General features: G+C 36.7%; 1 protein-coding gene across 1 annotated transcript; it reads right to left on the bottom strand.

Moving 5' to 3' along the window:
• Positions 1 to 223: 223 nt before the first annotated feature.
• On the bottom strand, positions 224 to 12,887 carry NTS (neurotensin). The gene is made up of 4 exons (XM_021528035.2): positions 12,613 to 12,887; positions 8,466 to 8,527; positions 2,155 to 2,379; positions 224 to 708 (listed from the first exon to the last, which is right to left on the bottom strand). Exons 1-4 carry the CDS (start codon positions 12,671 to 12,673, stop codon positions 562 to 564), a joined length of 495 nt encoding a protein of 164 aa, XP_021383710.2. The 5' UTR covers positions 12,674 to 12,887; the 3' UTR covers positions 224 to 561.
• Positions 12,888 to 13,653: the final 766 nt, after the last annotated feature.

Raw genomic sequence — 13,653 nt, 5'->3', positions numbered from 1 at the left:
GCTTTTTGTTGTTTGGATTTTCAATTACAAGCAAGCTATTTAAAACATTCATTTTGAAATTGCCACTTAAGAGTTAATCCTTTTTTTCCTTAGACTTATTCCTAATAAATTAATCTAGCCAAAGCATAAAATATTGTGGCACTTCTTACTATTATATTATTCAAGAAATTTGGAAACATTTACATGTGTGAGGTGTTGCATTAAGAAGCTGTAAGAATCTCAGTAGGATTTATGGACAATATCAATTTACTTGGTGTTATGTTGGTGCGCTTTATAAAACTGGAAAAGACTACAAGGTTGTTTGAAAGCATGTTGAAATCTCAGTTTTGTACAATATATCATGCTTAAAAACTAGTTTTATTCACAAATGTATTAGTCCAATTAATCTCAAGTAGGAAAAATTCACAATCAAGAAACAGCAATTGCAAAAAAGACACAGCTATGTTATCATCTTGAATTTCCAGAGTATATTTTCACACAAGTATGATTTCAGATTTAGATAAGATAACCGTAGTGCACAGTTACCTATGAACTAAATATACATTGTTTTCTTCTGCTGCATCAGTAATATGAACTTCTCTTGAGTATGTATGGTCTTCTAGCTTTGTTCACATGTAGCTGCCGTTTCAGAATATAAGGATTTTTTCTCTTCATGATTTCTTTTTCTTGGCTTGAGTTGTCTAGATCAAGAGCATCTTGCTGAAGTAACTGTAGGATGCAAGAGACACACTGTTATCTTTTTTTTTTTTTTTTTTTGTAATGAAGATTATAATCTCCTAAAAATTTTAATAAAATATTAAAATATTTTACTGTCATCAATAACAATCTTTACTATATTAGCTGCAGCATTAATTTAAAAAAATACAAAACTCAAGGTACAAAACTAAAATCAGGCTAAAGATGATCTGAGCCCTACAGAAGTGATATTTAAATTCCAATTCAACAAATTAGATAATTGGTTTTGACTAGAGAGGAAAGCTGGTATATCCTCCTTAGACCAAAACTCAAATAGACTGAAGGTTTTCTAATGACTATCACTCTGTTACCACACATTTATCACTCAGTTATCACACCTGCTCGCTGGTTTCATCTTTTGAGAAACATTTTAATCTACAACTTCCTGCAAAGCAAGGAACTGTGATTAAGACATATGGGTAATTTGGTTTTAGGGTAGCTCCTTTCCAGCAAGAAATGAACTGATGGAGAGAGTCTTCAGAAAACTCTGGTTCTCAAAGAGGTTGCAGTTCTTTGTATAGACCACCCCACCTAATATGGAGATTGGGAATATAAAGAGTTATGACTCAGCAAATTACAACAAAACAAACTAAAAACAACCAACCAACCAAAAAATATCTGGATTAAGCTAGACTGTACATGAAGCTGAGATAGATTAAGAAATTTGCTTTACTGGAAAGTGGGTAGTGACACTGAGTTATCTTTTATTACTATACAAAGCAGCTTTTAGCTTAATATCTAAAAATGCAAGTGGATTGTGCCCAGTGTGCTTCTGTGTAATCACTGTAATCATTGTACTAAAATAAATATCACAAATGGACTATGAAAAATTACTATTTAAGAGCAGCAATCTTCATACAATCACAATATCAACTTTCAGGGCTCTCTTTACATGTAGGGAAACAAAAAGCAGGAGTTGCCTTGTTGCCAGTTTCCTAGCAATGATAAGAAAACCAGAGTACCTAGTAAAATGGTATGTACACATGGGCATGTATCTCTGCATTTTGAATCCAATTTGCCTTAGGTAAGAAACAGTGGATACATTTACTTATGCTTCAATAGATTTATAGATCTATAATAACTTCATGTCTGTTAAGCAGATATTAATGATGTTTTCTGGCACACATGTTTGTTTGGTTACCTGGAATGGCTACAAAGAGTGGAAAAAGTATGTAGTTAAGAAAAGTTCTCATTTATCCATGGGTTTTTGTAAGAAACATACACTCATCAGAAACTGCACTAATTCACTACTCATGCGGAAAGAGGCATATTAGAAGTATTAAAGAATATAAAAAAAGGGAGGAAAGCTAAGACAATGTGATGAAGATGACATGGATATGGATTTTTACAACATCACTACAAACAGAGCCTGAGAGTTTAACAGCAGTAGAAACATGCATTTGTGATCGTTTTTGTTACCTCCCAATGCTGAAAGGCTCTGCTATGGCAAACTTTTTGGAGTTGATATACTGTCAGCATTGCTTCTAAGCTGAAGCCATCCAGAGCTGCAGGGAACTGTCGTCCTGGAACCAGATCCTCCTCATCTACCTCTACTGTTTCCCCCATTTGGTTGTTTATGTTGTTGACAAGATTGCAGACATTTAGCAGGGTCATTTTCCAGTAAGGAAGTTTTGCTCTGTTAATCTGAAAATAAAAACACCCACAATTTTGGGTCCTTTGTATTCATGTGCTACATTCAAATGTTTTGTTAGAAACAAGTTTATATTTCTGAAGTGCTTTTCATCTGGTCAACTTTTAGACAATAATTAGAGTGCTGAACTTAGGACAACTTATTTATTACACACGCCAAGTCTGCTTCCTTGCAGCCTTGGCCCCCAGGTAGATATAAATGATGAAAAAGCTAAACTGCTACCAAACCAGAATGGCAGCATTTCATAGTCATTCTGCACAGGTGCAAACAAAAACATAGATGGAAATTAATATAATATAAATTCACAGGTGTAAATAAGGATAATTAACCAAACCCACTGGATAAATTCCCAGCTCAGGAATCCAAGCTGGATGCCTGTGGTTACCTAGACACTCCTCCCTAGTTCAGCACAAATACCAGTCATCCCAAAATTCCCTGAGTAAAGGAATGGAGTCCCTGCTTCAGAACAAACAGTCTGACGAGTCTGGGTCTGAAGTTACAGAACCTGTAAACCCCAGGAGATTTGGATGCTGGAAAGTGAAGAGCCTGGGAGATGTTAATTGAAGGTCTGTGGGCTTAGGAAGATGGAGCAAAGATAAAATATAGCTGTGAAAAATAAAGTACTCCTGATTTGGTAACTGGACTGAAAAACCAAGGCCAATTGTATCTTGCTTGTTCCAGTATCTTGCATTATGTATGAGCTCTTAAACCATTTTCAAAAAATGCTGATACGCATGATTTTTACTTTTCTACTTGTATTGTTTTTTCCAAGCAATTGCAGCAAATAGCGGTTTGCTATTTGGCTTTTGATTATCAATAGCAAAAAAGTAAGCTTAAAACTTAATTCTTATCTCATTTACTGCTTTTCATGATTTTGCCATTTTCTTCATTCTCACACTACTAATTACTTCTTCTGCACTGTATTCTTTTCAGTGCTGAGTATAGAATTTAGTTTCCTTCAACTAGAATTGGTGATATAGCAATCTCCAATCAAAAGCCAAATATTTATTCCTGGCAAGGAGTTCCTTGCTGTGCACATTAGGGTTCAACATTACCTATGAAGTGAAATGTAGTTGCTTCTTTTCCTGTATGTACAAGTTAAATACAGGTATAACACTAACACAGACATTGCCTTTCACACATACTTGGCAGCACTAATTAAGAATGTGGTGTAGTGTTTATTTGGCTGAACACCAGGTAATCATATAACTTGTTTCTTTAGAGCACCTTACTAACAAAGGGGCCTTGCCTGCAAGATTTATGCATATTCATCACACTTGACTATTTTTGGGGGGAAAAGAAAGAAAATTCAGAGAAATGAGGAAGAAACAAGAAAAGTTGGCATCACTCTTAGCATTAGTTACAGAAAGTTTTCTTTTGGCCATGATCATTACTTCAATATACATCTGATACATGTGCCTCTGAAAATAAGAATGATTTTGTCTTTTAATAAAACTGCTGTACATTCTCAGATTCCTGATGATATCTAAAAAAAATATTTTGTTTTGAGGCTAAGAAAACAAGCCTGAAATCTTATTTGGAAGCCTGTAATTGGTTCTGCACTCTTTACTTTGAGCTCATCGGTTTTCTCACTGAAGTAGCCTAGTTAGTTTATCAAATTATTTAAAAAGATGTGACAGTTTCAAGATAAAATTATTCTCTTTGCAGAATATTTAATTATATTAACAGAAGTCAAGCTAGGAAAAAGACCAAGAGCCCTATGCAATTTAAAAATATTCTTTGGTCTGTTTTAACCTATTTTTGCAATATAAAAATATGGGGCTTTCCATGACAAATGAGAAGGTTTTTCCAGTTCACTGTTCTCTCCTGGGTATGCAAAAGAAATGTGAGCTAGCACTTCAACAGCTAAATTGCAATGGAGCATGGAATCTAGAGGCAGTGCTACATGAGCAAGTGATGCTTCTGAGTTAAGAAGCAAAAATATTCCAGTGGATAGAAAAAGAACAGTAAAGGATAGGGTAATTTTTCATGCCTTCTTGCATAATTTATAGAATCTTTTTGATCTGAAGTTACTACTTCGTGTCAGTCTGCTGCACTTATATATATAAAGGATCTTTCTTGTGTATTTGTAAGATATTTAAATAGGAGATTTCCTTGGCTGAAAATTGTCTTAGCTCTTACTTATGAGGTTAGAAGAAAACAAATTTGCAGTGCTGTCTGCAAACTTCTAACTAATATTTCATTTGTTAAGGGAGTCTCATTCCTATTAATGCCATGCATACATCTCCTCAAAGTATTTTCATTTAGGTACACCTGCTTCTGACTTACTGCTACCATTAGCAATTCAGTCAGAGTGAATTTTGGGTTATTTTAATTGAACATGGAGTTTTCCAGGTCACGTCCAGTCACTGAACAGAGAAGTCATGTTATTTTTCTGCTCCACTATTACAGTAAGTATGAAAATCAGACCATTTGCTTTTTGGGTTATGGAAAATATCTGAAGCAGTTATCCTTAAAGGTATATGCAAAAAAAAAAAAAGTTGAAGATGATGATAATTCAAATTTTCAGGTTAATTTATAATATGGGATATATTTTATATTTTATACTTTTATATATATTTTCCACACAGATATAAGCAATATCGAGTACAGTATCTCAACACGTTTTGGAAAACACTTACACAATGAAACAAGGAACCCTTATCTGCCAAGGTAAAACTAATTTTTTTAAGAGTAACTTGGAAAATATCTGGGAATAATCTGAAGAAAGAAAGGAGATTGAAGTACAAACTAGAATTTAAAATGTATAAGAATACTGAAGTGAATATGATGTATGTCTTTCCACTGTTGAAAATGCTTGTAAAATAAGAATCAGATATATAATTTTTCACACTTCATGGATCTTGAAAGAGAATTTAAGAACATCTAAGAAACTGAAATAAGCTTATTTCCTTCTTTGACAACAGGCTTGTTCTATGCAAGACAAAAGAGATTCACAAGTTATAATTTATATGATATTTTATTTCCATATCTGGTTGAATGATACCCCTGATAGTATGTCTAAGATACTTCTTTTGTTACAGTCCATCCAGACATCCCAAATGCTATTTTTCATTAGGAAAAATGATATCTGCTTTCAAAATCCTTGCCTTTCTCTAGCAAAAGCAGATAAAAAGCAAAGTCATTGCAAAGATAGTGTAGGATCTCTATGGTTCTTTTCTATAATAGCAGTTGAATTTTGTTCAGATTGTAACCATAGAAATAATATCTTTAGTCAGATATAGCTTTGAGTTCTGTTAAAGAAGACGTCCTTCCATGGTGCATATTAATGCCTGCAAACCCAATTAATTTTTATGTAATGACTGAGTCAGGAAGTCACTAGCTCCTAGATAGATGTAGATTCCTCCTACTTCTAGGCCGCTCCTCAGACAAGGAGGCTAAACTCTCTGGGCAAATGCAGTCATAAATAGGCATCCTACAACAATGAAAACTGGGTGGGTCCATGACTTCAGATTTTTGTTGGGTGGGATCCCAAAGGTGGAGTATATTCTAGGGCTAATATATTCTCCAAGAAATACTTTTGTTTTACTTTTTTTTTTTTTTCCTCTCTAAATAACATAATCTCAATATTATAGAGGTCAAAAAAGTTTCATCATGCAACTAGTGGTTGGTTTCAGGCAAGGATTTAGGAAGCTGGAAATAGAGTTATCTCTTTGGTATGAATAGAGTTTTCTATTTCAAACAAAAGAGAGACAGGAGAAAACTGTCCATGTATTTTGACATGTCAGATTTTGTTGTTTTACCTGATCTTCCAAATGGCTTTTTGGATTTTATCTTAGGAAGAAGACAGAGCAGTTTAAGGACTTGTTTGATCCTGTATCTTGGTTCAGATGTAACAGCAGGGAAGGGTGACAAACTGCATTAAGTGCTGAAGACAGGTTGCAATAAGCATGAACTACTTCTTTAAGGATGGAGAGTGATTCAACATATAGGTGACTTTAAAGAGCAACTTGAAAAGGGGCAGCAGATACTGGATAGCAGTCTGTGAAGTTAAAGGCATAAGGCAAATCCTCCCATAATATAGACAGACTACTGATTGTTGCAAAAGGTGTGCTTAAGTCCTGGCTGTAGTCTTGATACTATAGTCCACAAGTGCCTACTTAGGTAGATTTTTGTTCTATCAAATACTAAACCCACAAGTGATAATTCATTTTGCTGCACTTCTAGATCTCAGCTTTCATAAACAGTAATTTTTTTCCCATCATAACACATTTAAAATTGTTATGATGTTTAAATTGTTAGGATTTCCTTTGCTGGTTACCAAGTCAGTGCCAAATACAGTCTATGTAATTTAGCAGTAATCGCCCTAAAATTGAACCAGATCTCAGGCACAACACAAGACAGGTATTACACATACAATCTTCAAATTTGTCTATCACACCAGAACCATAATTTGTTGTAATGAGAGTTAAAATCTGGCAGTGGACTACAGGGAAAAAAAAAAAAAAAAGCAATTTCAGTAATGAATGGGATAGTGATATTACTCTTGTAGAAGATTTGACACACGGTTTTTAGTGTTTCCACCATGTCTTGCTTTGATGTCAAGAGACAACATAAATTCATCTAATGAACTTTAGATGCTGATTTAAGGCAGTAAAATGTAGAATTAAATGAATGTCTCCAACATGAATCTACTGCTTCTGTTAACTTCAAGGGTCAGTTGACTGTGGTAAATACTCTAAGGAAGCTAAATAGCAAGCTACATGACATCAAAAAATGTAAGAATATTATTGCAATCATCATGACATTATTAACTGGTGCAATATATTTATGCATTTGGAGTTACCTGAGCTTGTGTTCTGTGGTGAAAGGGAGGAAAAGATGGATGTTCACAGATCCACTAAAATCAGTAGCAGAAACACCAATAGCTGCAGGGTTTTATTCCAGGGCATGCTGTGCTTTACCATGCAGCAAAAAACCCTGTTTTTGTTAGCCCCCTACATTTAAATATGCCTCATAAAAGGAGAAGTTATTAAATCTTTCTGTACCTTTCAAAAGTGAGTGACCAATAGGTTTATTTATAATCTAAGGTTAACTATCATGCCAGTAAAGAATATTGATACCTAAGAACTGCCAGACCAATTAAAGAAAATGCATTTTCTGGCCTCATACTTCTAGTCTATCCAATGATCCTGTGGAAAAGGCCACATATACTTAAATACAATATATGCAGAAGTAATCCTAGCAGGTTTTGTCTTTAACCTTCAACTAATCATTGGCTTATTAAAATTTCTTTTTTGGGGAAGAAATTTTTCTTCTCATTTTATTTTCCATTACATTTAAGTACCACTTAAACTTTATTGGAATAACAAATTAAAATATTCACCCTTAAACTCATAGCACTTGTTTCAGAGTTTGTTCTTCATGTGTTTTTGAAGATATATCACACACATATATTTCTTAGAATATTTATGGAAGATAATTGTGTTGAGAAAGTGTCTATCAGCCTGTGCAATACATACGTGCAACACTTTCTGCTTGTCAGTATGAGGTTTTCACTGAATTTTTATATATTCATATTAATAACATAAACATTACTCACAGTCTGGAAACCTGTCAAGGAAATGCCATTTACAAAGTTAGTATTTTCACAGTCATGTCCCCATGTTTCTGTACTGGCAATATGATCAAAATCCTAAACCAAAATTGCAATATGTATTAACTGGTTTTGCTTTATGACTGTCTTAATTTTATATGCATATAGGAAGGGTTCTGCATAAAAATAGCACTTACAGATTTGACTCAAGGTTAATTTAGCTTTCATCGGGCATAATCTTATTGGAAACACATTTCCTCACATAAATTTACATCTCTGTACATAACACAGTTTTGACAGTTTAATGAAAGTACCAGTGTTACAGCTGAGGAACATGTTTAGTGTGTCACATCGACACCTTTACATTTCCTTTGAACTGGAGAAAATCTTGCACCAAAGTAAAACCTAACACTGAACTTTTCTGTCTAGACCATAGGTTATTACTTTGTGCAAAGACTTTTGGGTTTGTAATGAGAATTCATTTGCTCCCTCCCTGTCAGTTAAAGGAAGAAAAATAATTACCTTTGATGTGTACATATTGGTCAATAAATCTGCTTCTAATGCTTTCATTTCCTCTTCTGAATCTGGGAATAAACCAGAAACACATGTTTATTATTTGATCATAAATCATGGACATTTCAATTCAGTATAGAGAACTTAGATATTTAAATGATATTTAAATGTTTGTGTTTAACACAAACACCAGTGACCTAGAGGGACTGTCAGGAGTCTTCAGCTAACAGCAACATTATACAAAAACAAATACTCAAGCTTATTGAACTGGATGGAACTGTTCATTTATCTCAGCTTCATAGCAGAAAGGCTCATTAAACTGCAATTCCTTCCGTATAAAAAAACTGCTGTGATATTCTTTATTTTCATATTAAATATTTGTCACCTCTGCTTACTTTGGAAGAAAAATTTGAATATTTATTTTCAAATAATATTTATTTAAGTAGTAATTATTTATGTAAATTGCAGTTATGGTTACTTGATTAATAATCAATATTTTTTATTATTCTTAATTAAATTAAGGCTATTTTAACTGATATGAGGGAACTAAGCTTGACCAGTTTATGACACAAGCTCTTAACAATGTATATACAAAAAGAAAGTATTCTGACTGGAAGTCCAGGGTTTTCTTTACTGATTTGATCGACCTTTGATAGCTCAGTAGACTTGCAAGACTTGTGATTTGGTAAATAGAGTAAAAATTGCTGCAGAAGGAAAATGCACAGCCACATTTCTCCACACAGCATTATAAGATGAAGATGAGAATCACAATGAAGATCCTGTGCCTTGGTAGCAGCAATCACAGCTCACAGAGAAAAAAATGTAAGGAATCAGTTAAACTTTTAGGTGAAATACAGTTCCACATAGCTTTTACCTTTCCTGGAATACCAACACTCCAAAACCAAACAATGCACTAATATTTCAAACCATACTAAATCAAAATACATTCCATATTCATACAGGTAATATCTCACTTTCATTAATCAATACTGTTGGCATAGAAGACCCTACTACTGAATCGGTGGATAGATTCTGCCCATGCCTTAATTTCAGATCCTCACCATGTCGTGTCACTACCTTTCACAGAACATGAGAACTGTAATGGACCACGAGCATGTGCTAATGTGTTATAAGTTTCTATCAGCACAGAAGCCACTCATTACAATGCCCTTAAAAATCAGTCAAGGTAAATCTCAATAAATCTCACAACTACTGTTACTTTGATTCTTCTTTAGGAAATGCTTCTAAATATCAGTACGTATTCACTTGCTTCTGATTTCAAGTCTAATTTATTTTTAATTACAAATGTATCCAAGGTTTGCAAATAAATTCTTACACTGTAAATAATACCTTTCTATTTGCAATATTTACCCATCATGTATTTGAGAGGAATCATTGCTCTTCCCAGCTTAGTGTTTTCGTGTGTCCTTACAAGTAAACAAGTGCAAGATCACTGTTTCCTTTTGGTCAAAAAACATTGTCCTGGAAATCCCATAAATGCTTCATTGAAAGGCTATGCCCAGATTTATTGCACTCTCACCAATTCTCCTTCCTTGCAAAATCCTTGTATTCCCAACTCGTCAGAGCAGACCTCTCCTGTCCCTGAAGTGTTCTCAAGAGAGAACAGTATAGCACAGTTTGGTTCAGCAGCCTCAACACTTAATCACCTTAATGCTTACCATTAGCTACAGAGGGCAGCTGTCTGACATGTCTTTTAGTTTTGTTTGTCTTTTGTGGCTGAAAAACCCCAAAAAACCAGGCTAGATAACAAGATAATGTCTTTTATTCCTCAGATTTCAATAGTTTTGCTTTGGTTAAAAAGGAGCTTTTAACAGGAATTTCTATTATTTCCCAAGCCACTGCATTTTGTATTGCTGCACTGCTTCTTATTCCTATTATTTAGGTCATCAAAAACTTCCATGTGTCACACATATTCCCTTTCTCTGTAGTGATTCTCCTGTTCACCTTTGCATTACCAACACAATAGATTCATTCATTATTTTTAGCATTGAAGAAATTGCATTTAAGTGACTTGCTGTAATGCTGGTCTAAAACCAGTCTTATTCAATGTTCAAAATCTTCATATTAAATAGGACTAGTTGTAGACTGGGCAGCAAGTCTCTAGCAACTGATCTCCACCTAATGTCTTTCAACCCTTTCAGCAGGAATGGCAGTCAGTCTTGCCAGCTTTACCATTAGCCAAAGTTCTGGTGGCAGCACAAGATCACTTCAGCTGAATTTCTATCAATGATAGCATCTCCTGTGAGCAGGAGACGACAGCATCATGATTTGTGGGGTCCTGGACCACACCAGCTGAGAACAATTAAAGGACTTATGCCTGTTTAGCATCTGGTTTTTGTTTCTATAAAGAATGGAAGGTAGCTTCTACACATCAAGGCTGGAAGATAGCTGCAGGCTTGAAAGATGGGAAGGAAGGTATTAAGAAGCATTTGGATTGGAAAAAAGAAATCTAGAGGACATTGTTTAGGAGTCAAGATGCCTTGAGTGAAAAATAAAGGAAGGCTTGGAGGGAGAGAAGGAAGCATGTTCAGGTAATTCAGGAGTCAAAAGAGATGGATGAGGAGCAAAAGCATAAAAAGAACAGACTCTCAGAGCACAATGTATAAAAAGCATGGTTATATATTATTGTTAAAATCAGAGAGAAATTCACACAGTTTGATGTATTCTAGATTCCACTGACAAAAAAAAAATAGTTTCTACTCATATATTCACATTTTACAGGAATAATTACATTGTACAGGTACATATTTATGCCTGAGGGCAAACATTTTCAAAGAAAATTTAAATTTTCTTATGGTATAAGTGTCTGTATTAGTTACAGATTATTTGTGCCCCTTCACATAAGCTTCTCTGTGTTGTTTCTCATTTACAAATAATTTCAAATTTTCAGGCAAATAAACCATTGTATTAGTTCCCCACACAATTTGACTTCTGGGGTTTTTTTATGAACCTATTTTAATTCCCACTTATTGTTTTTTAATTTAGTGGTTCTTCATTGAAGCTCTATAATGAGTTGAATTTGAAACTGCTTCACTGAAAATACTAGTGAGGAATATGTTTAAAAATCTTAGAAATATATGAGGAGAAAAAAAATGCTAAGTTTTGTCACTGAGATCATATGTTCTCTATAATATGCAGAATAATTATATTTAAACTGTAATAAAATACAGGTATTATGTGGTTTGCATCTTTCTTCTGCAGGGGAATATAAATTGTAAGCTTCTATCTAAAGTGAGAATTAGGAATTCTGAGTCCTTCTGAACACTAAAGTTGAAAAATGAAATTGCCAGTAAATTTACCCAGTAATTTAGTGGAGTTAAAAATTAATTTTCAAGTTACTTAAGACTGGATTTTGCAGGCTATTCTACTTCTACTATATATATGTGCATACACCTATTTAACTATCTTCATACCTATTTGGTCATAAACCTTAGACATAAATGGCAGATGCTTAACATATGTCATTTTTCAAAGAAGCAAGAAGTGCATTTTAATATATTGTCCTCCTTTTGAGCTTTTTAAAGCAGTTGCTCTTGGAGAAGAAATGAATTTACATGAATCTTCTTGCTGTGTGATCTGCTGGAGCTTCAGCGTTTTTTGGTTTTTTGTAGGTTTTTTTGTCATAATTTCAGATTTGTTGTTAGCAACTTTTTCTCCAGATAATAAAACTATGCTTCTCTTTCTAAAAAGCAACTGAAGGGCATACATATTCATTGATTTGGATTACAGCAGCTATTCGTGAGTTGCAGAAATTACTATTTGTATCTTAATTTGGAAATACATGGGATTCAATAAACCACAGCAGATGGTCTACACTGATTTGGATTTCCAACGACTAGTCTGCACTAATTGCCGTGGTATGGATGCTGTGAGGAGGCATGGGTTGGTTATGCAAAGAGAGAAAGTTAGAGGAGTGATATAAAAAAAACCATGATGCTGCCCGTTATCAGAGGCGGCTCCCGGGCGCCTAATGGGGACAGCCGCGGAGCCCGAAGCGACTTCACTTCCTTGCTTTAGGTCCGTGCTAATGCTTTAGGTCCGTCCGCCGGCGCGGCAGCGGCTCCGTGCGAGCGGCCAGCGGGGCTCCGGGGCCGGGCGGTGCGGGGCGCGCCCGGCGGAGGCGGCGGGCACTTACCTGAGCAGAGGCTGCAGGAGGCCAGGGCCAGCAGCACCACGCACACCAGCTGGACTCTCATCCTTGCCGCGCCGCCCTCTAGAAAGTAAAGTCCATAAATCCTAGGGAGAGAGGAGAGAGAGACGAGACAGAGAGACAGAGACAGACAGAGCCCCGCCGCTCCTCGCCCTCCGCGCGCGTGCTGACGGGCGGCTGCAGGCACCAGACGGGGGACCCAGACCCTTCCCCAACTATATAAGCCGCGGGGTGATGTCACGGCGGCACCGCCATCGCCTCCTGACGAAGCTCCCTCCCTCCCTCTCCCCCCTCTCCTCCCGCTGCCCCCTCCCCGCCGCTCCGCGCCCGCTGACGCCACTCGCGCCTGACGCACGCGGAGCCCCGCGGGGCGCGCAGCGAACCCCGCACCCACGGCCGCGGGGCGCGCCCGGCGCGGCTTTTCCCGAAAGGGAACTATCCCGGGATTTTATTGGCATTATAATTATTGTTTTTAAAAAAAAGTTTCCGCAGGTGCTCTGTACCCCGGTGCGGGGCCAGGGGAGGGGAGCGACCGCACCGCCGTCCTCGTGCGGTTGACGCCCTTTGTCTTTCATCTGTAGAACCTTTCCCTACAGCAAGGGAAGGAGCTGCGCACCGGTGACGGCAGGGATGCTTAACCGCGGATGGGCAGGGAATGCCTGACATGGGGCACGGCAGGGACATAACCCTGGCCATGGGTATGAGTGTTGCATCGGGCACAGGTAGCAGGAAAAAAAGGGAAGAGATAGAATCTGAATGTGTGAGAGATGGAGGAAGATAACGGGAAAAGCCACTTGATAGAGTGCTTCATAGATGCGCAAAACATTTGAGACCGACCACGCTAGAGCCTCCCTATTACTTCTGAAGAGAGCTTGACACAGCCACCCGCTGCGGTTTCAAAAAAGCGAGCGTTCCTCAGAGACATTTCTCTCAGGATGCACTTTTCCCTTTGATTTTCCCACTAGGTATCCTTCCTCAACGACTAGCACGGCCCAGGCTCCGTGCCAGCACCCCGAGGTCGGAAGG

This window comes from Lonchura striata, chromosome 5, assembly GCF_046129695.1.
Source record: "Lonchura striata isolate bLonStr1 chromosome 5, bLonStr1.mat, whole genome shotgun sequence".
Taxonomy (NCBI): domain Eukaryota; kingdom Metazoa; phylum Chordata; class Aves; order Passeriformes; family Estrildidae; genus Lonchura; species Lonchura striata.
Note: the sequence above shows the minus strand (reverse complement) of the source record. Positions and strands in the feature narration are given on the sequence as shown.